This window comes from Varroa destructor, unplaced genomic scaffold (genome assembly GCF_002443255.2).
Source record: "Varroa destructor unplaced genomic scaffold, Vdes_3.0 BEIS01000002.1, whole genome shotgun sequence".
Classification (NCBI taxonomy): Eukaryota; Metazoa; Arthropoda; class Arachnida; order Mesostigmata; family Varroidae; genus Varroa; species Varroa destructor.
The window spans coordinates 683,137-710,312 of record NW_019211455.1 but is presented as its reverse complement, the minus strand read 5'-3'; the positions used below and the strand labels follow the sequence as shown (position 1 = coordinate 710,312).

Sequence of the window (27,176 nt, the reverse complement as noted above, 5' to 3'; positions counted from 1 at the left end):
AGCGTTGGCTGGCTTAAAGGAATTGAAGATGTTGTTTGGTTTATTCTGGTTACGTTATTATCGGTCGCAAAAACTTTTTCAAGCTTCACCATATTTATTTCCAGCTATTGGGATTCGTGTCATTTGCCCACTGTAGGTATATTCTCTATACGTAATTAACATATATTTTGTGTTTGTATGTATCTATCTACAGTTGTCGTTACAACGATGATAACAAAGGTTCCGAGGCTTTAGTCACTGAACGATGATGAGACGAAAGTATGCTGAGTGAGTGGAAAATGTGCGATACATTGCTTCTAGTTAAATGTTGTTAAGCCGTTGACGCACAGGGGCCTCGTTACTTCCTATCTTGAGCCTATCATAAACAGGATCACGACCCGCTCGCTAGCACCGCCAGCTATCCAAACAACTCTGATATATCCGCGGTTAATAAGAGACCACTTCTTTACTGCGCTCTGCGTTGGCACGCCGCCTATTTCCTCCATCATAATATACTGTTCATCTATCTGCTAAAACTAAACAAACAAGTAAAGGCCGCTTTGAGCCACATACGGGGCGTCAACTTCTGGACGACTAGTTGAATACAGTACGAGAATCAGATACCAGTTAACGGCCATCAGGGACTGACACAAGGTGAAGACTCACGGAACTTCATTTGTCCACCAAGTTTTGTTTACATGACATCGATCGCGGATTTCGTCGTCGTCAGCAGCGGGAAGCTCAAAGAGAAAGGAGAGATGGATGCAGGGGACGCAGCACAAACTGGTGCGAGAAGATCAGCAGCCTGTCTATCGTGTATTGTGAATATATTATTGAAGGCTTTAAGCAGTTACGAAACCTTAAGAACTTTCGAACTGTGGTAAACCATGAAAATGGTATATCGGTTGTAAACAGTTTTGCATGAAGCTTTGTATAGAACTTTAGAGTCTGGAACTCTATAGAAACTGATTTTTTATAGCATTACAATAAAGCCAAGCTTAGATAGGGGGTTATGCGTTTAGGCTCCATCTAGACAAAAAGTTGTTAATCAATATTGCATTTTAAAACGGTAATGTACAGTCATAATTATGGGCTATCGGTATCGTACGGCCGGATCGAAACTCAAGTCTGGATTAGTCGTAACTTGAATGAATCCCCCAGATAATCACGTATTCTCGAAGCTCAAAGCGCTATTTGTACGTAAATTTACGCGGGTCAAAATAAAAGATACAGTTTCGAGAAAGAAATATGTTTCATATGTATAAAAACGTGTTTCTAATTTTTGAGGCATTTCTACTCTTTGGACAAATCGTGTATTGTGTATTAACTGTAGAGGAATTGAAAAATTGGAACCAGTATAAAAGAAAAAGATGATTTTTTTCAATTCTGACACGTCTAATACATAATACCTAATAACAAATACAATCGATTCAATTAAACCATATAGGTTGAAGAAGGAGGTAAATGCTGATAGTTAGATTTGCTTAGATTGACAGAACCACAAAAGCTACAGGAACAGAAATGTCAGGAAGGGTCCTGTGTGCACCAGCTAACAAATGCCAGTGAAATTGATGTCAAATACAGAACACAGTCCCAACTGGCAACAGATGTTCACTGCCAACCACCTGCATCGAGCCACCAGATCCTAGCCCTTGAGTCCGCTTATGCAACGTTGCACGAAGCTTACAGGTACCGCTTGTGTTTTTTCGTAGTACGCACATAAAATCCATATGACACATTGCTACACAACTGCGAAATACGACTACGGCCAAACAAGTATAGCATTGTTATATACCGGTAATACTAACCTACAATCAATGTACGTTCGTATTGGTCATACGTACAAAGTCTGTCGAGTAGGCACATAATTTTTTTGTTGAACCCTTACTTCGTCGTTAGGTACCTGGTGGGATATTCAGTGGACGCGCACGGCAGTAGAGTGGTCGGCCAGACGCAAATAAGAACGAATCGTCTAGCTTGAAGGTCATAGAGAAATCGCGTCCTGCATAGCATCTCCACTCTCGGAACAGGAGACAATGGGGTACCAACAATGTTCGCTAGAGACCCAAACGAACATGAAGCCACCTTTGTCTCCCATTTATAGTGCACACACAGGCCCGTCGAATTATGAAAACATATCAACATATTTTCTTTGGAGTCCCTCGAGTTAAACACCAGAATGAGGTTAGTGAGTAGCTCAGCGCGAAAGTTCATTACAAAAGTAAACCTTTTTAATTGCGAACTGGCTTCTACGTTCGACATGACGTTTCTCGTATCTGTATGTGTTTCACCCGCCAACTCGGCTTCGGAATTCTATCCCTGTTGCCCATTGCATAAGTTGAGTGACTATTACGACTAAAACGACACAATGGATACTCACAGTTATTAGCAGAGTTTTGTCGAGTGATGCTGTTCTGTGAGGCGAGCTGATTGTTCGATCCATTCGTATGGATCGAATGTGAGCTGCTCGTTTTCAACTTTTGTATTGACGGCGTATTTTTGGGCTCTTGAGTCTCCTGGGACTTCTTCGCCTCGAGTTCCCGAAGCGGCATCGTCACAAGCATCATCCTGCTTGATGTCCGAGTAGAAATTAGTTTCCCTGGTTACCTTGCAGGCATGTCTCGTTGCACCAGTTCAAACGCATTATGTTTGTCATGCGACAACAACTCGAGAGTTCTGTTCTTGTAGGTGAAATTGCCGGCAAAAATGCACGGTTACGGTGAATACGACACTTCTGACCGGCGATGGTCTCCGGCCATACTTTGACAACTACGTCAACAGCACCTCACTTGAAACTCGCAAACTTCAACCGCATCTCCGTCTAACGCAACAGTGCGTTCACGACGCGGGCACTGGAAACCGGCTGCCGCAGACACGCTTTCTATTTTCGGGTATTTTCTCGTCAAATAACACTCTCCAGGAAAATGCCGAGGAACATATAGAGGAGAGCGGAGACCAGAGAATCGAAACAACACCATCAGCTGGCCAATACAGGGGGCGCTGGTGGTACGAATGCCCTCTCCATGTGTCCTTGCCTAGGATACCTTCCATATCCCCTAAGCGACCCTGGCCCCATAATGTCCCACATGAGACGACTGAATATTTTCTGTGAATCTCATTGTTTCGTGGGGCATCTTGAGACATGTATAGAATCCGCATATGGCGAACGCATTGTAACTGAATTCATAACTGACCCACGATGTTCTATGATCACACCGAAATAACTTAGACGTTCTGACACCCTCCTCCGAACATGCTTGGATTGATTGACTGATCAATTCTATTACCAAGTGCAGCAATAAGAAATTTATCTGTTTGAGGTGCACGTACTTTTAGGGGGATCCTGCCACGAATGGTCAAATCATAAATTCTCCTTTCCCGTCTATCATTTAGAAGACAAATAACATAAACGATAACTGCAGTCTTCATTGAACTGTTTCGATGAACATTAATTTCGCTCGAAAATTCGGTCATGAACCTAAAGCGTGTTTGTACGGTTTTCCTATTGACAGATAAAATTCTATTTTACTCTCAATTTGAAGTTATTCTTGACATCAATTAAACATGGGAAACTGTATTTCCTTTTCTCAGAAGGTAATTTCGGCAAAATGGTGTTCAAAGCGCATTGGGAGACAGTCAAAACGTGCAATCGAAAAACTGCTATCTAAATACTGCTCTTTGATAAATCTCGGTACCTATGGCGCCACCTAGCGTCTTCACATGCTATCACTTTCGCTCCGTATGATCCGAATTGAACTCGCAGACGGTAGATGACGCCACATATCCTGCTTTGCCACAGCGAATATTCCGATACAGGCTCAACAAGTGTGTGCTTACAGAAAATTTATTAGAGATCAACGGGTAACAGCGTATTTTAATAATACGGGAAAGTATCGACTGAACTATGCTTCTAACCTATGGCCAGAACTAGGCATCTAGAAGGAATAGCAGCACGTAACTCCTCACAACTTGACATGTACCACCAAAAAAAAGCGGGTAAAAGAGAGAAGGAGAAGTCGGCAGCGACACTTTTAAAGTAAGCGTCTGAGCAAAAAACGTTTTGTCCCAAGACTTTTCAGTTTCCAATTGCTAGCTCGCGACATCTATCTGAGCCGCTCAGATGGGCCCTTACTTACTGAACATAATAGCAGGTTCGGTCCGATCTTTCGAAGCTTCGACGACCATAAGCAAAGGCACTACATTTGAAGCCGCCGCAGATCAGACAGTTGCCATCCAATTCGGATAAATGACCCAATTGACAAATGTGATAGCGTTTAATCGAGCGTTAATAGGATTTCGTATAAAGTTGGGTCATCCTATTTACATATATAAATACATAGATCATGCCTGCTTCAAACCGAACTGAATCTGCCCCGATTTTAGAATATCAGGCAAATCATAGGAAGCTCTAGTTATATAACGAATATAATGTTCAATATTGGTATTCACCTGTATCTGAAGGAAAAGATATGGTGAGTGTGGTCACGCACCTCTCCCTAATTAGTCCGAAAGCAAAACACGACGTAAATCCAAAAACGAAGCAGACCAAAGTGGTAACAATATATATATATATATATATTGAACGGGAACTGTTCTCAACGTCAAGAAACTGATAGCAGGCAGATGATCGAAAATTTACTGGGCGAACAAATAGGTTATTTGTCTTTTTCTTCACAACTTTGTTTTGCTTTCATTTTCAGTGTTCGATTTCATCGTAATAGTGAATCTCCTAAATCTATTGAAATTTTAATACTGATAGGCTTTCGGACATAACGAAGAAATGCCAAATTTCCAGAGTCGGCCTGACTCATTACGTTTGGTGATTAACAGCGTCTCACAGCTAAAATAGAGTATGAGACAAATAGTGTCTATAATACATGGTCATTTTTAGCGTTCAAAAGAGCCGCTGTTATAAGGTAACCATATTTTAGTGATTCAAGAAACACAATTATAAATCTTCGTACATATTGACCCAAATCTAGGCTGGCAACTGCTTCTAGTTAGATCCCTAATATTGTTCATTGTCATCGTAATAGTCTAATTTCGTTCTAAATTGAGTTTTACATACAGATCGAGCTGGCAGTGATAGAAAGTCAACTGGCATATGCGAAGCAGATGAATCATTTAAAACTTAAAATTTGTCGTTTATAAACATGCTATGCATATGCAACGAGCAAATAGGGCCGCAGGTAAGACGATACTGCAGTTATATTGGTTTCAGCTTTCTGATTCCAATAGTCGTTCAGTAAGTTCGTTGCAAGGCTACCGCAGTTCGTGGGACAAGTTCCTCGAGAGCAAGACCTGTGGCTCATTAAAGCTGTAATATCGATCATACGATTTCATCGCTCCTGAGTCTCAGTCATCCGATGCTTCTGGCTTGCATTTGTCGAAATAGGAAAAACCATAATGAAAAAACGTCACAGCTTTCACAGTATTAGCGCCGCTGAGCGTAACGCGTGCGTTCACTACAGAGCGGATAACGGTACATCGAGACAACCCCTTAGAATATATATCGCACAGCGTGTCTATGCGTAACATTTATGAGGGTCGTTGCCATTTTCTGGCTTTTTTTTTGTCGTTACCTTTAAATTATTTTATAAGTAAACAAACTAACTTACTCAATATGGCTTTCAGTGACATTTTAATTACTAAGCCAATATTCTGTTAATGATACAAATCGTCGTATGATTTTCTACTTGTTTAGGAACTGATCTGCTCTGCGAAGCGATGCTTACGCTGTTGGCCCTGCGTCACAGGAGATTATAGAAATCATTTGTATTCCTCGTCGTCGTCGTCGTCGTCGTCGTCGTCGTCGTCGTCGTCATCGTCGTCGTCGTCGTCGTGGTCGTCGTCGTCGTCGTCGTCGTCGTCGTCGTCGTCATCGTCGTCGTCCATAAGCCTTATTCGGCCTTGGTTAATGAAACTAGCTACGATCCCATGGACCGATACCCCCTGAGGTAGCCGATCTCACTCAGGCTGAACAATACCATATGCTAAATTCATCACTGCACAGTTATGTTGTAAGTTTATACAGTAGAGAGATAAATTTTATAAGTTATATCTAGTCGAAATTGAATAGGAAAATTAATTAGTATATCCATAATTATAACTTGTATATTGGCTGCTGTACATCTCGTGCTCTTAAATAGCCGAACATGATAAAACTTAACAGGATTAAATGTTCCTAATTAAATAGTGCCTTCATTACTACTCATAAACAAGTTTTTAGTCAAACAGTTAATTAAACAGTTTTAACCAATTTTAAATCAGAAGTGCTGGTTTAACAGATATCGGTATTGCTCCTATATAGTTTAGATGCCTTAGTGGGCAAGAGTTTTCAACAAAGAGCATCAGAAGCAAACGCTCATGGGTGCCCTACTTCAAGTAAAACCCTCTCTTTTTCATTTGAGGATGTCTGACACAATCCGTAATTCCAAATTCAGTGGCGTTGTTTGATATTAACAAAAAAAAAAAAGAAAATTGGAAACCAATTTGCTTTTACGCAGGCTTCGCGAGGAGGGTCTGACCACACTGATGAACTTGTCACTAGCTATAGCATGAGCGTGAAGGGACTTACATGACACAACAATATAGGTTGGTAAACAAACATTGCCGAAAACATCTAGTATGATGGAATAGACGTGTGAAAAAGCATTGATCGGACTTTCTGGAAGCTCACAGTTGCTACTGAAATCTAACGGCTCATTGTACTCTGGAGTTAGTTGTTTATGAACTTCGTCGCCCGACTCTTCGTATTATCATGTACTTTGTTTTTGTTCGTACAGTATACAAGTATGACATATAACTGTACACTACCGGGACAAAGCTTGGCCTGTGTGGGTCTTCGCCTAGGGCTTGGCATCTTCTGTTAGGCTTATTTCTACAGATACCATTACCTGCTAAATCATGGTTTTTCTCTCATAGATATATTCCGAGTTGGCCTGAATCTTCAATATTATGTATTTATATACATTTATTAACGCTTTCAATTATTCCTCCCTGTGAGAACAAATCCACCTAATCACCTCTCTGGCACAGGAGATATCAAGGCTTGTCGCCACTATAAAATCTAGCTGAGATGAATCGTCTCTGTGTCACATACTTGGAGAAGTCCAATCGAGATAACAAATTCAATAACTATGATCACAGTGTATTTAGTGTGTATTTACACACCACGACGGCGTAGTGTACCTTGCCTATTGTCAGCCTTGGAATACTACACTCGATTCATCATATATGGCTTAAAGTGTTGCTTTCTATCGTAAGGTGTTGTCCTGTGGTGTTTTGCACTTACCGTTAAGATCGATGCTGCTCCCGGCAGCGGAGGCCTCAAATCCGATTGAGTTCTCTCTGGAACGCGCGTTGCAAAGAGATCCTCCCGTCTCTCTGACCCCCGTCGTCGCGGTACTGCTTCCAACCCCACCATTTGTCTTCACGACCGCAGAGTCCGCTGAGTCGACACGCAGCGAGTCTCGGTGTCTGGAGCCAGCGTCGAAATTAGATCATTCCACCGTTCACGAAATTGCCGTTGACATCGTCGGCATAGCACCAGACGATAATCAGGACCGCCAAAACATACCGCACAACAAAGAGAATTCGGTGAATTTTCAGATAAACACTGTATATCCATTTTTTTTAGAAGGAGCTGCTCTGATAAACTCTACCTCATGCTGCCACGGCCACAGCTACTCGGAGGCTTACTTTTAGTTAATAAATCGATGCTATATATATATATATATATATATATATATATATATAGCTACTTGCCAGAGGGCTTTGTCTCAAATTGTGTAGAGATGCATCTGTCTCAAACTCCATAATGTAAAAATGTCCTTATGGATCTAAAGCAAAAAGGGTGAACACGAATTCATTCACAGAAGTAGCAAAGAAACTCACTCGTTCCGATATTTTCTCTGAGTATCGAAAAAACGCTTCTCGAATTGAGTTTCTTGTATTGCATATAATACACTGTCGCCTTGCTTGTGTACTACGAGGAACATCCTTCTCAATGAGTTTTAGTGCTCGGGAAACTTGATTCCAGCAACCTCAGTTGACTTCACCGTTATTGCTAACAGCATTTATGCGACCGGTTCACCTCAGGTGGACTGGTTGAGAACCATACTGTTTCAACCACGTAACGGGTCGCCACACTATAACCCATACATGTGGCGAGGGCTCTACACTTTCGTTAGTCCTACCCCCTGAGGTTCAAGCACGTTGCTGTGCTCTCGCTCTGGTTGCTGACTTTCCGTACTGTGATCGTCTGACACTGATCTGAGGCGGTAACAGTATCCAGTGTTACTAACGCCACTTGTGCCGATACAAGCTGTTGGGGGTTTAATCCTAGTGGACCGACAGACGGTCAGGCTGCCCAGACAGTCACGACCCACGTTATTGTATAATGGTGTAGACACATCGTTCGTGCACGTTCACGACGGCCAGCCGACGGACACACTACAAAACAGACAAGCACAAAGTCCCAAGGGGATACTGCTGCTGCCGTCAGATTCTACCGGCGAGATCCTGCGGCGGCATCAGGAATGCTGCTAACAAAACGCTGCTGCCGATATAAACGTTCAAAACAAACAGATACAGGCTTCAAAGGCTGGGCACATATTATGGACAGGTGAACGGTTCTGCGCGACAGCCAATGTGCCGGTAGTAGTAGTAGTAGCCAGCGAAACCGAAATAAAATTTGCTCAAGGTCGGCCTCCATGACCTCTGCAACATGGCGTACAACAATGAATACAAGGGAAGGTTCTATCAATTGCAAGAACACCGTAGCCTAAGGTATGAATACTGCCTCTCCTTTAACGCCACGATTATCTGATCATCAAAATCGACGCTACAGTCAGTCAAAAGCAATGCCAATTGTTAAATGCACATTCTGGTTTAGTTTAACTAAGCCGACGCACGTTTGATGTCTGAATAGCTTTGTGCCAGATATGGTACGGGCGAACTAGCAGTAGTAATTGGTTGTAGTGGAGCCTAAATGGCAGAGCAAAACAGGCAGAACTCCCCACAACACCAATATATGCGTGAAGAAGGGGAGAAACGAATGACGAACCCCACAGCCCCGAGTTCTGCAGAAAGCTAGGGGGTCACGACACAATGGATGGCCGAGCACCATAACTGGCTGTTAGAGGCCTCTTTCGTCGGACAGTATACATATGCAGCATCAGCTATTTGACCGAGTTCCTGCAAGATGGACGTGAGACTTTACTGTAGCACGATACCTCCACCCCTCTCCCCAATCCATGACGTTTGCATCGATATTTTAGATAACGACCCCGGTTTTTTTGCCGTTGGACTGGCTGTGCTCGGATGCGCCGAACACCAGACGGTGCTTTGACGTGCGCCTGATTCGAGTACGAACTGCTACGGCAGTTCTACGGAGTGTTTCGTACAAGCGACAGGAAGTGACCTTAATATCGAATGGTTTATTTTAGTCCACAAAGCCTATTATAGATTAGAAAAAAGCCATTACTCAAACTATGGTAGTGGTTCATCTTGTATCGAATAGCCTGTCGGTGAAAACTGATTAGATGTAAGTAGCTACACTTCATAAGGTATAGCTACTAACATCTTTAAGTTCATGGGCTTAATTTCCGATGTTGCCTAGTTGCAGATGTAGATTGAACGGGTCTGAACGGATACTCTAGCATTTGATAATAGCTAGGGATATTATTAATGTATCAGTACTAGCAGGCGCCGGTCTAGTAATTTAGTGACTAGTGTGTATGCTGCTAGGAAAGGCTGCCTCCAACAATGAAGAAAGTAGTCAAAGATTTATTTTAAATGACATTAGAGTGAATTATACTCACTTATTTTTCGAAAATGTGAGAGCTATAATAGACTGCAATAATTATTCAGTAATAGGCAGGGGAAATCTGTAATTACTGTGATAATCGTTTCTCGCAGCTATATAAGCTAGATTCGTTTGGGCACCGGGTGGCATTAATCTTGTGTATTGGTATCATCGTAAAGCGACTCGAAAAATAACAGTTATGCCTATCCGATCTATTTTTTATCCCACGGGTCTGTTGACATTCAACTCGTCTCCCGCTGGCGAAGCGGGAACAATTGTTTTCCACTTATCACGTTTATGTCAGCGTCCTACGACCAGCGACACGGACGGCTGGCTGCTGTATATGAAATTGCTTGATAGCGATTAGTGAAATCAGTTATTAATAGATCATTTCTACCCGGCAATTTTTTTTCATCGCAAGCGTCTTTGGTCAAATTAGGACATTTAACTATTTTTGATCCTAAATATCGTATGTTTTTAAAAAGCATATTGAACCCTTGCACAACGTAAGTACTAACCTCACTCTATGAGTGAATAAATATTAAAATCGGTTTTAGTCCTAAATTCTAAACGAACAAATATATAATAAGGTAATAAAATGTTACCTCTGGTATCGAGTTGCCGTGTTATCAAAAATTGCGATAGTCACCCGTGCGTCTCCCTAGCAAAGTATTTTAAACTGTGGGAAAGGAATAGTCCTGTGTACGAGTCTTTTCGACGAGTTTCGAGCTTTGGTGATATTCTATCAATTCTCTTTTATTCAACATCAAAAATTTTAGCTGTAAGTCTGTGTCACTTCTTTTCAACAGTTTTCGACCGAAACGTTTGTTTACATAAACTGAACGGTCTTCTGATCGGTTCTTCTTCCCAAAAATGTGAGAAAATCCTACATCCGGTACCACCGGCAAACTTTGTCTCAGACAGCGCTTCTTAACAACTGAATCGTCCATGGCTGGGCTGGTCCTCCGAAGAACAATAGAAAAAACTGCTGCGGATATTTTAAACCTCGAGCCCCAAAAGTTTAAATTCGAAAAAAACGTAACGCCACTGAACCGGAACAATGTACTTACATTAATCATATATCTCTACGGTAGTTGATTAGGCTATCTTGTAGTCAGTTAAACGCTAGTAGAACAGTTACCTGCGCGCACCGGCACTCAAGTAAATGCTAGTAGAAAAAACGACATGACGACAAATAACAACAAGAATCACCCGCAATTGGGGCTAATAGCAAGCCCACATAGGCCGTTATAAAGCTCCACAAAGTGTTTCGAATAATTCGAAGTATCGAAACATACTCCTAATTTTTCCTAATAGGAATAAAAGCTGCACTAGGCACCGCTAATATATGAATGATGTGTCGTTTATAACATTCGGGTGCGGACGCATATTGCCCAAAATGATTGAAAGGTATGTTTTATGTCGTCTACGATATTAGGCTTTTTTAGAAAACATGACGCATCGTCTGAAACGGCTATGTTCTAGGAACGTATCACAGAAGCTTTGCAACTATCATTATAAATAAAATTTCAGAATTAAATCCTACAACATGTTGAGCCAGACTAGCGTCATCGGCTTCGACCCCTTCAAAGTCTAGGTTTGTCTAAGGGTCGTTCAACATGAAAGAGCGAACATCTGATGTTTCGAGCTATATCAAATTGCTCCTATTTCATCTTTCAACCTCTAAACAGGTGATGGCAAGTTACTTTACAGCGGTAACACAAATGAAGCACCTTTCGTACGTTCGATCCAGCCCGCCTAGCCTGCCAACAAATGCATATGGCGCTGGCTATCTATGCAACATCCGGTACGGCATGGTACCAAAACGCATATACGCTGCACCATTGCCTGAGTTTAGGCTGACTGAGAAGTTAAGCTAGATCGATTGAGATATAAAAAGCTGCACGACACTCAAGATTTCGTTGAACTAACGCTACCGCTAGAAACGTTAGAACGTTTGTTTACAAAATAGACAGCGTACAAGAAGTTCCTGTGCAATCGATGGACACTGATCATCGCTTATGAATGCTAATAGGTGATAAACTGGCCGAGCTTAACTTTGATTGAGATAGACAAGAACTTGATTAGAGAAATGTTATTATCAATATACTATTTGTACATGTGGCCTCATGCCGAAATCTTAAATAGAGAAGGGCCATTTTGTTGTAGTATTTCATTGAGTCTTTGTTTTTCGAATTTTTGTCGGTTACAGTAACTTTACCACCATTAACGTAAGTAATACCTGAACCAGGGTTAATTTTCTGAAACGGTACGAATGTTTGAGCGGCGCAAATTAACCTTACGGTATAAAGCAGTGTATGCTAAGCTTTAAGACACTGTAAACATCTACATCCACGGATGATAAATTATAAGGGTTGCTACCTTGTCGGATTATCTACATAAACGGAGATACGTCTACCGCGTCGATAATCAAAAGTAGAACTTATCAATGAAGGGTACCACTATTTTATGTTTGTTTATCTACAACAACGTTCCAGCGCCTTGGCGTGCATTTGAAAAGGTTTACTGGAGGAAATACTCGGCTACTGATTTTGCGAACTTTTGACGTATAATGTTTAAGATTTTTTAAAAAATATGAAAAATGCTTCAATCATCGAGCGGGTTTCGAATAAAGCTTAGATGCTCCTTAAAGATATTTTTGTCAATTAGTACCACAATCAATTAATTTAAAAGCAATAATTGTACAAACTTTTTTTATACATAGTTTTTTTTTCTTTTTATATCTAGCTAACTTGCTTTACAAACTACAAGTAAACATAAAGTCAGTTTACGAGCCACAAAATTTGATACGTATTTACGGTATTCAAGATTTGTTAACGACATTGTAACTTTCAGATCACGCATTCAATTAACCGCTGTCAAATCACAATTTTTAGCGAAAAGACCCTCTCGTGGGATTGTATTGCCCGAAGGGTATGACGGAACATTTCTGAATTGAACGTTTCAATTTAAAAAGTAAACTGGGTTGCCCGCCAGCGTTCGTCCAGCCCCACCATACGCCAAGACCTAACCGAATTCGTGTACGTATATGTTATAACCTGCAAGAACAATACGAAACCAATTTTGACACTATATCAAGTGATACAGCGTTCTTATGTAGAAATCATCACTGCGTATGTATTGTGATTAATACATTCAGATGGGCTTACAAAAGTAAACAATAGGAGACGGCGTTAAGGAAGTAAGGCACATACGCACGCCATATCTATGAGTTACGTTACGTTCCGCTCATTGTATATATACATACAATGGACATGAAAAATCAGCCATGGTCATAATATACGAAGGTGATTGCTAACACGGCTGTAGTTCAAATCGGTTGCTTCATGTCATGAAGTCTTAAAGTTCTCCTGCTCTCAGCAACTTCAACAACAACTATGATAGAAGCTTAAATGTCGATTTGTTGCAAACTAGCGACGCTTATATCTAGTACTGACTTCATTTCGACTCAATGTCGTTACGGGTTCAAAGTTAGCGCCAAATGCATCCCAGTTCCCGTGCGTTCAAATCACTTCCCTACTGAACATGCGCACGTAGGAAAGCAATCGATATTCTCGTGCCTATTTTCGAAATCTCGCTTCGGCTTTCAAGCGACAAGGCGCTCAAGTGAACGCCCTTTAACTAATGGAAGTGCCAATAAAATTTTCTTGAACTAAGAGCAAGATGTATCGCAAACAGAAAAAAAATAAATCAGGATGAAAAAGATTATTCTCTACCTAGTTTATTATCGTCTCTTATGGAAACGTCCGTAAGCTTTGCATAGCCTTACAAAATGTATATATCCATTCAAATTTTTATTACTATATATATATATATATATATAGTAATTTATTGAATAGGTAATTATGGGTACTTTGTTTTCCGTGCTTAGCGTCCATTTTTCTACGACATCTGTTGTTGTTAGGGCCGTTTGTGGTAAGGGTCATTTCGAAATCAATGAGCAATTTGAAAGCCAGAAAGTTATAGGTTTTTTGGCGCCAATATTTTAGAGAGGCGCTTATACTGTTTGAATGAAAAAATTTAAATATACTAATGGCAGCTTGTAGGCTTTTTGGGAAAGGCCAGTACCTTTTATTGTATCTCATCGCATTATCCGGAATGTATCGCGTGGGTAGCGTGACCCTCCACGTTGTGTAGGGGTGAGAGAACGTGGGGTTCATTCAGCTGTGACGATGAGGCACACTAGAAACCTGCCGGATCATACCTTTACTATGCATCAGTTTTACATGATATGTTTTGGCATGTCCACCGCGGGCCAAAGCCAACAGCAGCTTAAACAGGGTTTTCCTAGATTGAAAACAATCGTTTCCAGTGAGCCTAGATCCGACTTGCACAAAGAGCGTTCTTAGGTAACACGTCGGTGGATTTCTTGTCTAAAGAGACCCAACTACGCGTACCCTAAGCGAGCTGCGTCACTGCACCTTGTTCCGACCTAATATCCCGTGTTTAATTTAATTCACCTACTCATTTCTCAGACCAAGATCTGTAAACGTTTCAGAACGCCAGTTATCTGCGATAGTCGAGTATTCGGCATTACTCGCAGTTTCAACAGCAACGCTAAGAAATTTTTTCCGTATATAATAAACAATGCATTGGTAATGGCATGGCTTATTTCCGTTCGTTTAGTTGCCGTTCTTCGTAGAGTTTATATCGAAGCAGCAGGCTTTACTCCTCATACTTGCCTGTCTAAGTGGTATGGCCTTTTTGTTGGGTATGGTAAAACTGACCTCTGAAAGGTTCCCCTCAACAAAAGGTCACGTTATGAATTGCGCCTGAATTTTTTTTGTTGATTTTTTTATTTGTTGAAACGCGTTGTTAAATGAGCAAGTGAAGATTCCTCAACTTCATTAGATATCGCTGCCGTATTAGGCATTATTATTACTATTATTATTAGAGCCGCACTATTGAAAATATAAATAATTCGTAGAAATATTAGAGGTGTATGCCTCTACATATATATATATATATATTCTTGCTATAAGGTCAAAATTCATTATAAGAACTAATGTAAATAGTTCCGCTGAAGGAACGACGGATCATTACTCAGATTAGCTCAATGATGACTTCTTTCATACACAAGAACGCTTAAGTGATTTAATTCAGTTGTGCTCCCTATTCTAGGCGCAAAGCGTGATAAATATTGTCTACAAAAATAACTGGTATTTTGTCATTGAAGTCTAACGAGTACAATGATTGACTATCTAGCGCGAAGTCCTTAAATATTACAAAATTCGAGGTAAGTATGTTGTAAAGCGTATCGTAACTGGAATACAGGAGAAATACTGCTGCCATAGTCCCTGCTTTATGTTAACGTTTCTACTTACGTGCTAAGTGACTTCTGTGTGTTCTGGTGGATATGATGATTGCTCTGACTGTGGTTCTGATTCACGTGTGGGTGATGCGAATTCGACGTGGTCACGTCGACTTGGAAAGGATCGGTATCCAGTGTGATGACTACAGCTGGCGGAGGCGGCGTTTTCGTCTTCGCCATCGCCCGGAGATTCGTCCGATTGTCGTTCTCATTACCCATTACGGACACTCTTAGTCACGCCCACAGCAGGAACTTTGCCTAAGACTCAGTAGCGAGCAACAGAAGAAAAGCAGCCCGCTTATTCGTAGATTAGACGGGACGCCAAGACCAGGTCTAATCACGCTTCAAATACACACACACACACACACACACACGCACGCAGAGAGACCTAGATTAAGACGACTAGAAACGCGTCAGGAAGGACCAGGCTTGGTAAAAGTGGTCAAACTTTATTCGACATCGGTATGCCTTGAACAGGCTAAGCTGATTTTCGCTTTTCCAAAGATTATTGCTGTCAATATCTTTACAACACAAGCGGAAGTTCGGCCAAGCTGCGCCTTTCCCCCCCATCCACTTCTTTTGTGGCACAGTAGATACAGGCAATAGCAAAACTTGTGACATTTTATGCACTATTAGCATAAATCGAATAGCGTTCTTCGTTTCTACATCATCTTCAGCACGTGAATTTGATTAGCACCATGTAAAAACGGGGGGCTAAGATCTCCCGATTTCATTGCGTTTCCAATCGTTTCTATTTTTTACAGGAGCTTCAATCCGCTTGTGGGCGAATTCTTATCCGTCGTATCATCGAACGTTTGCTGCCGCACAAAGTTGTGAAAAAATCCGGAAGGCTGCCTGCAAACGGTCGCAAGACCTCCGTTAGCGGCGTCAAGTGGTGGCCAAGCCTTGAAGAGGGAGCAACAGAAGCAATTTCGATTGCAACATCTGGCCCGAAAGCCCCTCGGGCCGCCCCGTGGGCTAAGTCAGGAATTCGTCCCTCTCGGATGGTTTTTTTTCGTGCTGTCGTACAACACAGCAACAAACCTTCTCTTGTGTCAGTGCATGCGGTAACGTAGTGGAGTAACAATTAGCGCTGTCCGTGGCAAAAGGGCAACTGTAAGGAAAAATATGAAATCAAAGAAAATTGAAATACATTTTATACATGTGCATGGGCTATAATAGTTTTCTACAACTATTAGAAAAAGACGACTAAATTTACATAATTAGTTAGATAATATGAAAATGTGTGAGTACGTTTTAGAAGTTTATGTTATTTACGACTGTGACCAGTGCTAGAATCAGCATCTATTTTTGGTAATGATCAAAATCTGACGGCGTACCTGAAATGGGCGTCTAACAAAAACTCTAACCGATTTTAATAGCCTCTGAAAGTAATCCGCTATTTACGAAACAGACGTATGACTAGAACCAGACGTCGCCGATAATTCGAGCCGTACGCCACCTACGCTATATCTGGTAACGCAATCTGCACAAGAAACGGAGCGTTTATATTAAGCTAGAACAAAGTCTAGTCTACTTACTTAATCCTTAACGTTTGCTTTGAAACTAACTTAGTGTAGGTTAAGAAAGCTATTACGAAAAGGTGAACTTTCGCGCTCCCCTAAAGATGATTGATTTGGAGATACGGACATTGCGAAATAATGTCTTTGGTAACGAGTGCTTGCCGTTGTTCACCTGTATACGATTAGAACTGAACGTGCAAATGGTAGTGTCTAACGATACGATAATTATCAATTCTAAAAAATAAATTCATAGTTGTATTATTAGGCATTCGCAAGCACAACGATTGGTTCAATACGGGGTGGCGGCAAAATTCAAATTGTGCATTTTATAGAATGACATAATGGTTAATTTTGTGAGCTAACAGTTTTTCATAAGCCAGAATATTTTGTTTACCAAAATTCGGCAGACTGCGAAAATACTGTCACGGTAGATCTACACTAAAAAAGAAATAAATCAGCCCTTCGGCAACGAGCTAATGCAAATACGTTTCAGTTAACAGAAGTTAATGATTGATACAAGGCGGCATCTACACGATTGTATCGTCGATGTTGGTATAGATTAGGCAGACTCCGTCACTTAGGGTGCAGACAGTACGGATATATTAAGCTTATTTTCCGACTACAGGTAGACTTCATAGGTTCTCTGACGTGTCCTTTTACCTAAGCAGACTTCTATGCCGTTTCTTGTGTTGTGTCAAATCAATTATTCAACGCAAGTTTCTGTACGTAAACGTTTTGGGTTGAACCTGCCCATGGTCCCTCGAGGCGTTTTAGCAGCCCCTCCGAGTTCTTTGATCGTGCAATTAGGCCGTCTAATCTAATCGAGCATCACTAAGAACCTATGACACTACGTAGCAACCTATAGAGAGAGTGTACGGAAACAGTTCAAGTATGGCGGTTGAAGGTATCGTGGCCTCTGCCTTCGATTTGCGAATTCGGCTTCGCCCAGTAATCAATGGCCTGAGCTGGCAAAATCGATAGCCGAAAATATTTTCGAGGGATCAAATATGACACGGGATCGCAGCTTCCAATTGCGTGCAACGGTGTTACGAAAAACGTAGTTTACTTCGGCTTGCTATTTTGCCGTAACGACAACTTGAAATCTGAATGGGTTCTAGAAATATAGGGTTCTACGCAGTAGCCGCTATGAATGGATCCTCAAATCTCGATCACTGAAACAAGCTAATTAAATGGTATTTTATATTACTCGAGTTAGAAGTGATCTACATACGCAACAGAGACTTTAAATGTGTGGTCAAGCGGTCACTGTAGTATTAATAAAAAATGCATCAGCAGCTACCTTACGAAATCACAGAGGGCAATCAATAAAGCGCATTGATATGCAAGCCAAGATAACAAGCTTTAACAACAAACATTTACTTGTATCTATTGGAGCGTATCGACATTTTCGTCACGCGGTTCGAGAAATGAGCCTATTTTGGTTACATATAAAAGCAATGCTATAAAAAATTCGAAAAGCACATTTGCAAAATTAGATGCAATCTGTTTGCAAATGTTGCCTGGAGGGTGGACGACTGTTCTTCAGATTGCTGAGGTGTTTCTGTGGCGTCGTCGGCTCTATTGCCACCTTCGGCCTTCTCGAATTCGTGTAAATCGCAGTGATTTTTCTGTCGTGGCCCTGCGTAGGTGCCTCGAGGCTCTGAGATCGCGATTCCCACCAATGTTCGCTGTCGGATGACGAGTTTTCTTTGCACTCACTTTGAGCTCATATGAAAGCATACGATTTGCGGCTAAAGTCGCTCGCAGCGGCACTCGAGTCCGGGCATCAACGCCATTCCTCGAGATCATACTGCCACCTTTTTGCATAAATATCACGAGATAGCAATTACTGCTTAGCGGCAGCCCATGCTAGACGTATTCGAGGATCATTTGGTTGAGATACGTGTATGTGGATATGAAAGCTCGTTTAGGAATATTATGTTCATTGTGTGTATGACGACGCGCATACACATAATGGAACTAATATTCCTTAAGGCAAGATACTGAGCTCGGAAGACATCATGGGGAAGCACCTCATAGATGGCAGCGACCCGCAGAAGCTCAATACAATACACTGGGCCGTGCCATGGGCACCGATTGTGCGCTTTGTCAAATGTTTCTCTCTTTCTAATTTAAAACAGCCGACCGCTAAGCCGTTGCGAAAATGTACCATACACAACACTGTTACAGTTAATCGACGGACGTACGTACGTACGCCCTATCAACACACTATCATTTTCTAAATTGGTGTAATAAATAAAACCTCTATCCGAAAAACCTAGGTTAATGTTGTCGATTTTGGTTCAACATACGCTCAGCAGCTATAAACCCCGAACCATAGTGAGTGATGATTTTACGTTATTTTTGAACAGATAAAAAAAACAATGGTCTACTCACAATTATAACATCTTACGAATATCTACAGAAACAGTTATAGCACTGGGTATTTACCCCGGTCGTGATTACGCGGTGCAGCACAATTAAAAAAGAAGCAATAGGACAAACAGATATAGGCATCATCTATTTGATTCGCCAATTTGCACGTCCTATTTTCTACCTTACTTCTAGATAGTAAATGTTGCCATAAGCCAACCCTCCGAAGGGAATCCAAGAAAATATCGAAATTACAATATACCCTAACAGAGCTACGTTGTAAAATTACGCGCAGATCGACTCTTTGGAATACAAGCGCATCCCAATCCTTCAGACCAATTCATGCCCATGAATAAGTCTGTACTCCACATGAACGTACCCAGTATGCGAACAGCGAAACCAGGCTAGAATAGCAAATTCTATCGGTTGTTGACGTTTCCGATGACGGCATGAGAGCGTTTCGCATACACTTAAAATTTCAGGCAGCGCGATCTAGTACATTATGGGGTATTTCTATATATCAGCGTAAGCAGCAAGCTGGGTAGCGTGAAGCCGAGTGAAGAGATCGAAAGCGGATTTTCTCCACTGTATCAACTCGCATGAAGGCCCACGACGAGCAACGAACCGGTCCGCTATGACTTATATATGTGCACCTATAGAACCTTGGAAAATGCATCGACCGTAACATTGAAGATAGGAGATGGGAGGGGGGCACAAAACTGTTTATGCTACATTTTGGCGACCTGACCATTTCTTGGAACTTTAGGTAGTTTTAATTTGCCATGCAGGATACCAGTTGGGTTACCTGCGCCAACCGTCGGATTAATCTGTCATTTTGTTATAAACTAGGAATCTGTAATGTCTCGTATTGATTGTCCCGTGTATATATATATATATATATATATATATATATATGTATGTGTACCGTTGATATTAGATAAAAACGACTAATCAGGCGCACCATTAGAGCACTTCAATCGTTGAGACGGCTAAAGTTTACCTATCGGTCAGAACTGAGCAAGTTTTCACATTATGGCAGACAGCTCTGCAGTCAGAAGCATGTGGTTCGCGTCTGGAACGCGACAGCTTGTTTCATAATAAGTTTTTAGCTATACACATATATATTATAATTGAATCAGGCCCAGCCAATGATATATACGATACGACAAGTATGATAAAATAAAGAAGCAAGCAATATTATCATTTGTTCATTCCTATGTCCGATTTAGGTATTTGGTCGGCGCTTACCGTGAATAGCCGACAGTATTGCACCGTATCATGGCATCACGTTTGACTGATCAATAGGTCTGCATAAAAGAAAACTGATGTTGTCGATGTCATCAAAATTGTACGTTTCTCCAAACAAGTGTTCTGCTTTTACCAAGCGAATAGAAAAAGCCAGATGGCGGCAGGGGTTTATTCTGTGCCAATCGGACACGTCAACGATCGACAGTCAGATGTCTGGCCGGCCTCAACGACATGAAACAGCTTGTAGTAGCCCCCAAATGGAAGTAAGCTTATTAAGCTTACAGAGATCGACAGCAGAAGCGATCTGCCGGTAGGATAACAATGCATAGGGCCATCAAATGCCCACGCATTATTAAATTGATAATATGTCGATTTAAATTGAAATTATGTCATGCAGCCTAACGATAGGACCATCTCAGAATAGCATATGTGCTTTTTTCATCATCGTGATCCAATCGTTTCTTGTACAGCTCTGCTGATAAAATCACTACTACTATTTCTATAAATATAGTATAACTTTATGAATGAATTACTTTCACATATATGTTGTAAGTCAAATTGTACTAGCAGTGGACCCTTAAAGAAAAACACATATGGCATTCATGACAACGCAGTCCGCTGTAGTAAGAAATAGATTACATTTGCAAACAGGCAATCAAGCACGAAAAACTGGTATCCTTGGAGAACAGTACGTCGAACTGCAACAATATCAATAAAAAAAAAATTCACTGTTTTTCTGTTTGCCATTGATAACTGCGGCCCACTTTTCAACCCATTGTCGATAACAAATGTGGACATATTTAATAGCGTACAAGCGGGCTATTGTAGCTAGAAGCAGATAGGCAGTCAGCCTTTTCAGCGTAGTATTCGGTACCTAGTAAGGAGACAACACTGCTCCCAACCCAACATGGCCATTGAACACGTGTTCAGCAACTACAATGAAATATAAGTATACATTTGAAGTACAACTATGGTGTGACAAGAATAGACGCAGACACTTTCGATGACCCGGAAACATCGATATTCGTGACCGTCGTAGTTTTAGGTACCGTCAGCAATTCAGTCGGAAAAAATTTTGAAATAACAAATAATAGTCTTTCTTTCCGTAGAACTCGATAGCACATCCGTAGTAGGCAATGAATTAGTATAGCCGCTAACGATATATGCATAAGCGTTCCTATAAAATGAGTAGTATTATATGTTTAGTAAATTATATTATCTCCGAACAGCAGAGTATTTGGAAATGATTTTTTCTTTCGCACTTTCTTCGACGTAGCATGGTCTTAAGCGTCTACGTCTTGACAGGCTACAACGGCGGCCTTACGCAGTCAAGAGCACCTGCGACTTTACTGGATTATCATTTTACGAGCGTCCGCTTGTGGATAAACGCTAACAAAAACTCGAACGCCTCTAATCGGCGTTTTAGGCAAAAAACCATCAGTGTTGTTCTCACTTCCTGATACACAAAAAAAGCTCGAGGAAATCTAGCAAGCCGGTCAGCCATTTGCAACGCAATCTACAAATTGTATCTGCCCCTATTAAACGTAATTAAATAGCCGACAATGTTCATCCCAACAGATATCTCAACAGCATCTATCGGCACGGTCAGATTAGAGACCCTCTTATTTTTGGCCATGCACCTGTCATCATAAATAGATGCAATTAGCATGACCTGCCTTAATCATATTTACTAAAACAATGGCTTTCAGCGTCGTAGTGATCGATCATGACTCTAGCTTTGAAGCAGGCGAAGGTTTTCTTTTCATTAGATTTGTGTACTAGTCGTCAGAGGCACCCAGTCGTCAAACCGGAGATCTTTCCCACAATGTAAGTAGACGAGGAGAGCGCAGTGGAAAATTCATTCAAAGGTGCGTTCATTCCTCGACGCTCATTTGCACTCCGTCAGTGCTGTAATGATTATCTACGGTGCGTCCTAATACACAGGGCTCGACTGCATACCAACTAGTGTAACCCCTTGGGCAACCATAAGATAGGAACACGTTAGTCTCCATGGCCTGTTCTACAAACAGCTTCAGCATTCCTAGGACGCAATACGTGCGACTACTACTCCTGGTAACATAGCATGTATGTATGCTTCAATGTTTGCCACCGACTGTAATATGTTTTTAGCTATAAATACATAGACGCACAGGCAGAAACGTACAAGAAGTCTATTTGCACATCAGGCTAGCGCGGTGACCTGACGTGGAGCGAACACCCCTACAGACATTCCTACTTTATTCTAGCAGGTGAGATATTTAAACTGATCGAACCAAGTCGTTGTTTAGCAAAATCGTGGAACTTTTTGCACAGAGGGACGTCTGGAATCTAATACTTTTCCTATCAATTATTAATCAATCAAGCGCAATCGATATGAACGAATAGCGGGCCTACAACAAGACACAAAAATTGTACATCGTCGGCAACGCTGGATCAATGAAAGTCATTTCATACTCATTATTATGTTACACCAACTGATCCATAAAATAAGCAACAATAAAAGAAAAGGTAAGTCGAAGCTATTTGTATAAGAAGGAAAATGGCCTACGGCTGCCGGTTTTTCAGTATGTATTCTTGCTGTGCTATTGAAGGGAAGGTTTCCAGGCGCAGGCTGATAGTGGCTTAAAAAAATTATTTATAGTTCAAGGATTGAGCAGATACTTTAGGGAGACTTGTGGGCTGGGCTACTGGAGCCGTGCTATTTCTGTTGCGTCGTACCCTAGTACCCTTTTCGAGGATAACCCAAGCTCAACTTCACCGATAGTTATAAAACGCGTAAGCCTATGAGTTTAATTGCTCTTAAGCCATGCGTGTACATAATGGAGCTTAACGTATTTTGAGCTTCTTGCAATCAGTACCGTTCATCGAAGAAACCCTACGCCTCGGAAGTAAACTTTGATTTTTATTAAATGATGAAAATTATGGTAATCGATAAAATCCCACATAAATCTATCGTGAGAAATTATATATTAATTTGCTTACATTTGCTTGGATAGGATTGCGAGTATTGCTGTCGTTCGCAGAGAAATGTTACAAGTACGACCTTTTCACGCTTAAGTTGATTATTTCAGCGACTCGAGGTATACGCGCTGTCAGAGAAGAAATCAATGAAGAATTTTGTACTCGTGGATTCAGATAGGGAAGATGGTAAACGAACTTGTCCTTCATCGGTGACGTGAAACCCTTAAATCATGTATACAAATAGCTTTATGACCTGTCCTCTTTATTCACTTAAGATCCTAAGTAATACTGTTGTTGGTTCATGTTTAATCTCAAACTGTTCTCTGTTAACTAGGCCGCACTAGCGTTTCCAGAGCCTAAACTTTCTTGGAATAAATATTAGCCAGCCTCCAGTGTCGAAGTTGTCAACATATTTGCCCAACGGCCAAGTATAGCATGAAACGTCGGGCTAACCCGGTCAGATTCTGTTAGTTCGAATCATAGAACAAGTTCACTAAGAGATGTACCTGATAGTAGCGAATGGCAGAAGAACAATTTCGGATGTTCCGGAGTCTGTCAGTAATAAGCCAGCGGCCACTAGGGGCCCATTGTTAGAAGCTGATATAGCGAAAAGCAGGTGTCTTTGGCCCTTATCAAGCAGAACCATTAATAAACCGTTATACGACCTATTATTTTACCTGCATTTTCAGAAATAAAATAAGGCTCAAATAGAACTAAATCGCTATGAATGTTGGCAATAGCTGAAATCAGCGCACTGCTCCCGATTCCACTTTTGAATACAATTCCTAGACTTGTTGTACAAACAATACGTAGTTTTAGACCTACGTAAGTACAGTCTTAGATATTTATCAACAAGTTTATAATATTAGAATACAACGTTCTTAGGTTGCTTTAACTGTGCCGCTTCGTCGATACGAATACGACATGTCCGACATGAAAAACGCGATATTGTGATATAGTACGTTTACCACTGCTTCAACAGCTTGTTATATTCGCATGAAGAAACGCGCGTGGTCTAGTGCCACGCTTGGATACCCCTTCAAATGTCCACTGCACGAGTCAAGATGGCTTCCTTCATTTTTTGAGCATACGCACATGCGCATTAGAGTAGAACACAAAGGGCAAAGGGAGTAGGTTGTATAGGGGGACAGACTCCGTTCGGCAATTCTTCGCGCCGTTTCGTTACAAATAAGTCTTTTTGATGTATCCGTTTACAGCATTTGCATGTCTGTGCCTAAAGTGATCCAGATTATTCCGGTGGTTGTCTGCACAACCGAAAGTAAATCGTTATGTGACGTATTTACTTGCACTCCTTCGGCTGTGGTCATGTTTATTATTTATAGCGGAGAAAATAAAATATAGAAATTGACGCTAAAGCGGTTGCTACTGCTCGGCGCGATTTTTACTGTTTGTCATGGTATCTGTCGTAATAGGAACCGATAAGAGTCAAAGATGTTGCAGAAGGTTTTATTAAATAACGAAGCGCACCCTATGTCTGGGCCCTCGATCCGGGAAAAAACAAATGGCAAAAATACAAGTGTAATTATAGAAAAAATATAGTCTAGCAATGACATGCGGAGAGGCTTGAAAATCCTTTGGGCTACCTTGGAAAGAGGCCAGAACATTGTCCGACTGTATTTTAAATTATTAAAAATTGTATGCGACTCTCCGAGAAAAGCAATAGCAACAAAAAGGCAGCAGTACTTCTACAGCTGTGATTTCCTAGATCATATATATTTTCTACACCCCTTACTGCAATATTACATACAATTTATAATACATATGATATATATAGAAGTGTTTCGAATAAATTTACTTGGACTCTCTTTTTCCATATTTTCTACGGTTTCTTTCTGCATTGTAAGGCTCGTTTATTGTCACTGAAGAAAACAGTTATAGAATGTTAATCATGAAGAAAAAGCCTTGAGTACCAAAATAATTATGTTTATGGCGTTCATAATCATACGCGTCCATTCTGAGCTCGTTCAATATCTCCAGATAGGATCGAATGCTTACCGAAGCCGCGGAATCTGAAGTTCTTCTTTAGATAAAGGACCTTGCCCCCTATGTATTCACACATTTGTTCAATGTCAAAGTCTATATGAATATAGTATACACGTTAACGCTTCATTTTGCAATCCAGAGCTGAGCTAAACGGCAAAAAATCGTAGTTTACTAGAAAAGAACCATCAAGTTTCTATCCTACCCAAAATCATCTACTTTTCAGCACCGAAGCAGGAAAAAATCCTGCATGCTTTGTCTTGCAGCCATCAATTGTTCTCCTGCCACAATATACGAACAGCTGATCTCTCACCGCGCCAGGATAAACTGGACGACTGTAGTCTGCTTTGATTTTCATTAGCAAATCGATAACGGGACAGCTGGGCACTACTCACTTAATGAAACGTTTAAGCAATTATAGCATACGTAAGCAGTCGACTAATATAAATACATAATTATGTTAAAATTAAAAATCGTATAGGTTCATAAGACAATGCGATCCCTATGCATACCGCCGTCTTTGAACAACTTTTTAACTTTTAACTTACTTTTTTTTTCTTCTTTAACTGCTAGAAGTGTTACATTATATGGGTAATTAGCAGGATTCAGAAAAGGATTAAGGATTCATAAGTTGGGCCGATTTACAGTAACTTGTCATTCTTACCGTTTAAACGGTACGGAATAGCAAAAGGCTACGTCTCACTACTTGATATTTCGAAATAATAATTTGCTTAAATTACTGTTCATACGGATTTTGTGCTGCCAACAAGTTTACTAAAATGAATGTTTCTGCCCACTTTGTTGCTATGAAAATGCTCCCAATCAGCATATTGCGTTCACTAAAATGGTAACGAGTCAGCTAGCTACCACGCACAAGTTAACTGGGGGGACTGAGTCAGTAATAGAACACTAAAAATGATAAATTTAACCTTGGCAAGATTGAAAGCGCCATTCTCGCTCTATGATTCAGTTCCGACAGCAAATAGGCCAGCGACGTAATATATAAACATAATAATCGGAACAACCCACTTTTGGAATTCAATTATTCCTATCTAACAAAATACAGAATGTTTATGGTCGGCTTAAGGCATTCTAGTTGCTCCGTCTACTCGTAGAAGTTTCTAGCCCAGTGTGTAATAATTACAGTGTTTCTCTGGATCGTAATATAAATAAAGTTACAAAGTTCGCATACTTGTGTCCTATTGCAGTTTTTAGAAGAACCTAGCTTCCCAATAGTATTTGCCAAACCAGCGTTTGCGGCCATGTTCACCCACTAAATACTAGGCCCACCTCTTCAACTGCTCAGCGCACTCGTTTAGGCCTGTGTAGCATAATAAATCTCACAACGACCATTACATCTAACAATGCTTTTACAGAACTAAAGCAATCTTGCGGAGACGGACCTCGGTCCGAAATCTTCCCTGGCATAACACAGTTCAGCCAATGTATGATGGACATACAGTATTGGCCGGCAATCGTCATTTTCGCAACCCAAATCATGATATGGCATTCTAATGTCCATAAATTTTGCATTTACGCGTGTCGGCAGCAGACGCTGACTCTGAAACCGTATGCTTTCCTTCGTCTACAGCTTGGAAATTCTCGGCCCAAACTTAGAGTAGTTCGCGTGCCACTTAGTTGTAAATTAAATAATTCAGCTAGACAAAGATACATTTTATGGAAATGACCTACCGTCGTGCTTGTATATATCGCTTTGTGCTATAAAAGTCAAAGCTTTCAAATTATAATGAGTAATTATTTACTGTATATGTCTTTTTAATGCTTGGTGAATAATGACCAAATCTAAGTAGATTTGCACATAGGCAGCATAACACATTGCCTGTATATATATATATAGATATAATGCAAATCATTTTCATCAGGCAGTGTTTCAGTCGTATCGATACCACTAGGATATTTCGTATGGCATAAGTCATAACTTTATAGACTT

General features: G+C 40.8%; 1 protein-coding gene and 1 long non-coding RNA gene across 17 annotated transcripts in view; one reads left to right on the top strand and one right to left on the bottom strand.

Annotated features, from left to right (window-relative positions):
* LOC147757218 (uncharacterized) overlaps positions 1 to 6,125 on the top strand; it is a 26,009-nt gene extending 19,884 nt beyond the window's left edge. The window contains exons 3-4 of the long non-coding RNA XR_015320451.1: positions 194 to 2,163; positions 5,684 to 6,125. This is a non-coding gene — a long non-coding RNA (uncharacterized LOC147757218). The remainder of the gene's footprint in view (positions 1 to 193; positions 2,164 to 5,683) is intronic.
* Positions 1 to 27,176, bottom strand: part of LOC111243944 (solute carrier family 35 member F3-like) — a 107,697-nt gene that overhangs the window by 59,715 nt on the left and 20,806 nt on the right. For 13 of the 16 annotated variants that reach the window (XM_086979321.1, XM_022790318.2, XM_086979330.1 and 10 more), the window contains 2 exons: positions 15,133 to 16,233; positions 7,274 to 7,458 (listed from right to left, as the gene is read on the bottom strand). In XM_086979321.1, coding sequence (XP_086835447.1) covers positions 7,274 to 7,458; positions 15,133 to 15,338 — 391 coding nt within the window. In that variant the 5' untranslated portion in view covers positions 15,339 to 16,233. Of the gene's footprint in view, positions 1 to 2,359; positions 3,606 to 7,273; positions 7,459 to 7,875; positions 8,106 to 15,132; positions 16,234 to 27,176 lie in introns of those variants that run through there. The other 3 variants (XM_086979322.1, XM_022790321.2, XM_022790322.2) reach the window with 3 other exon arrangements.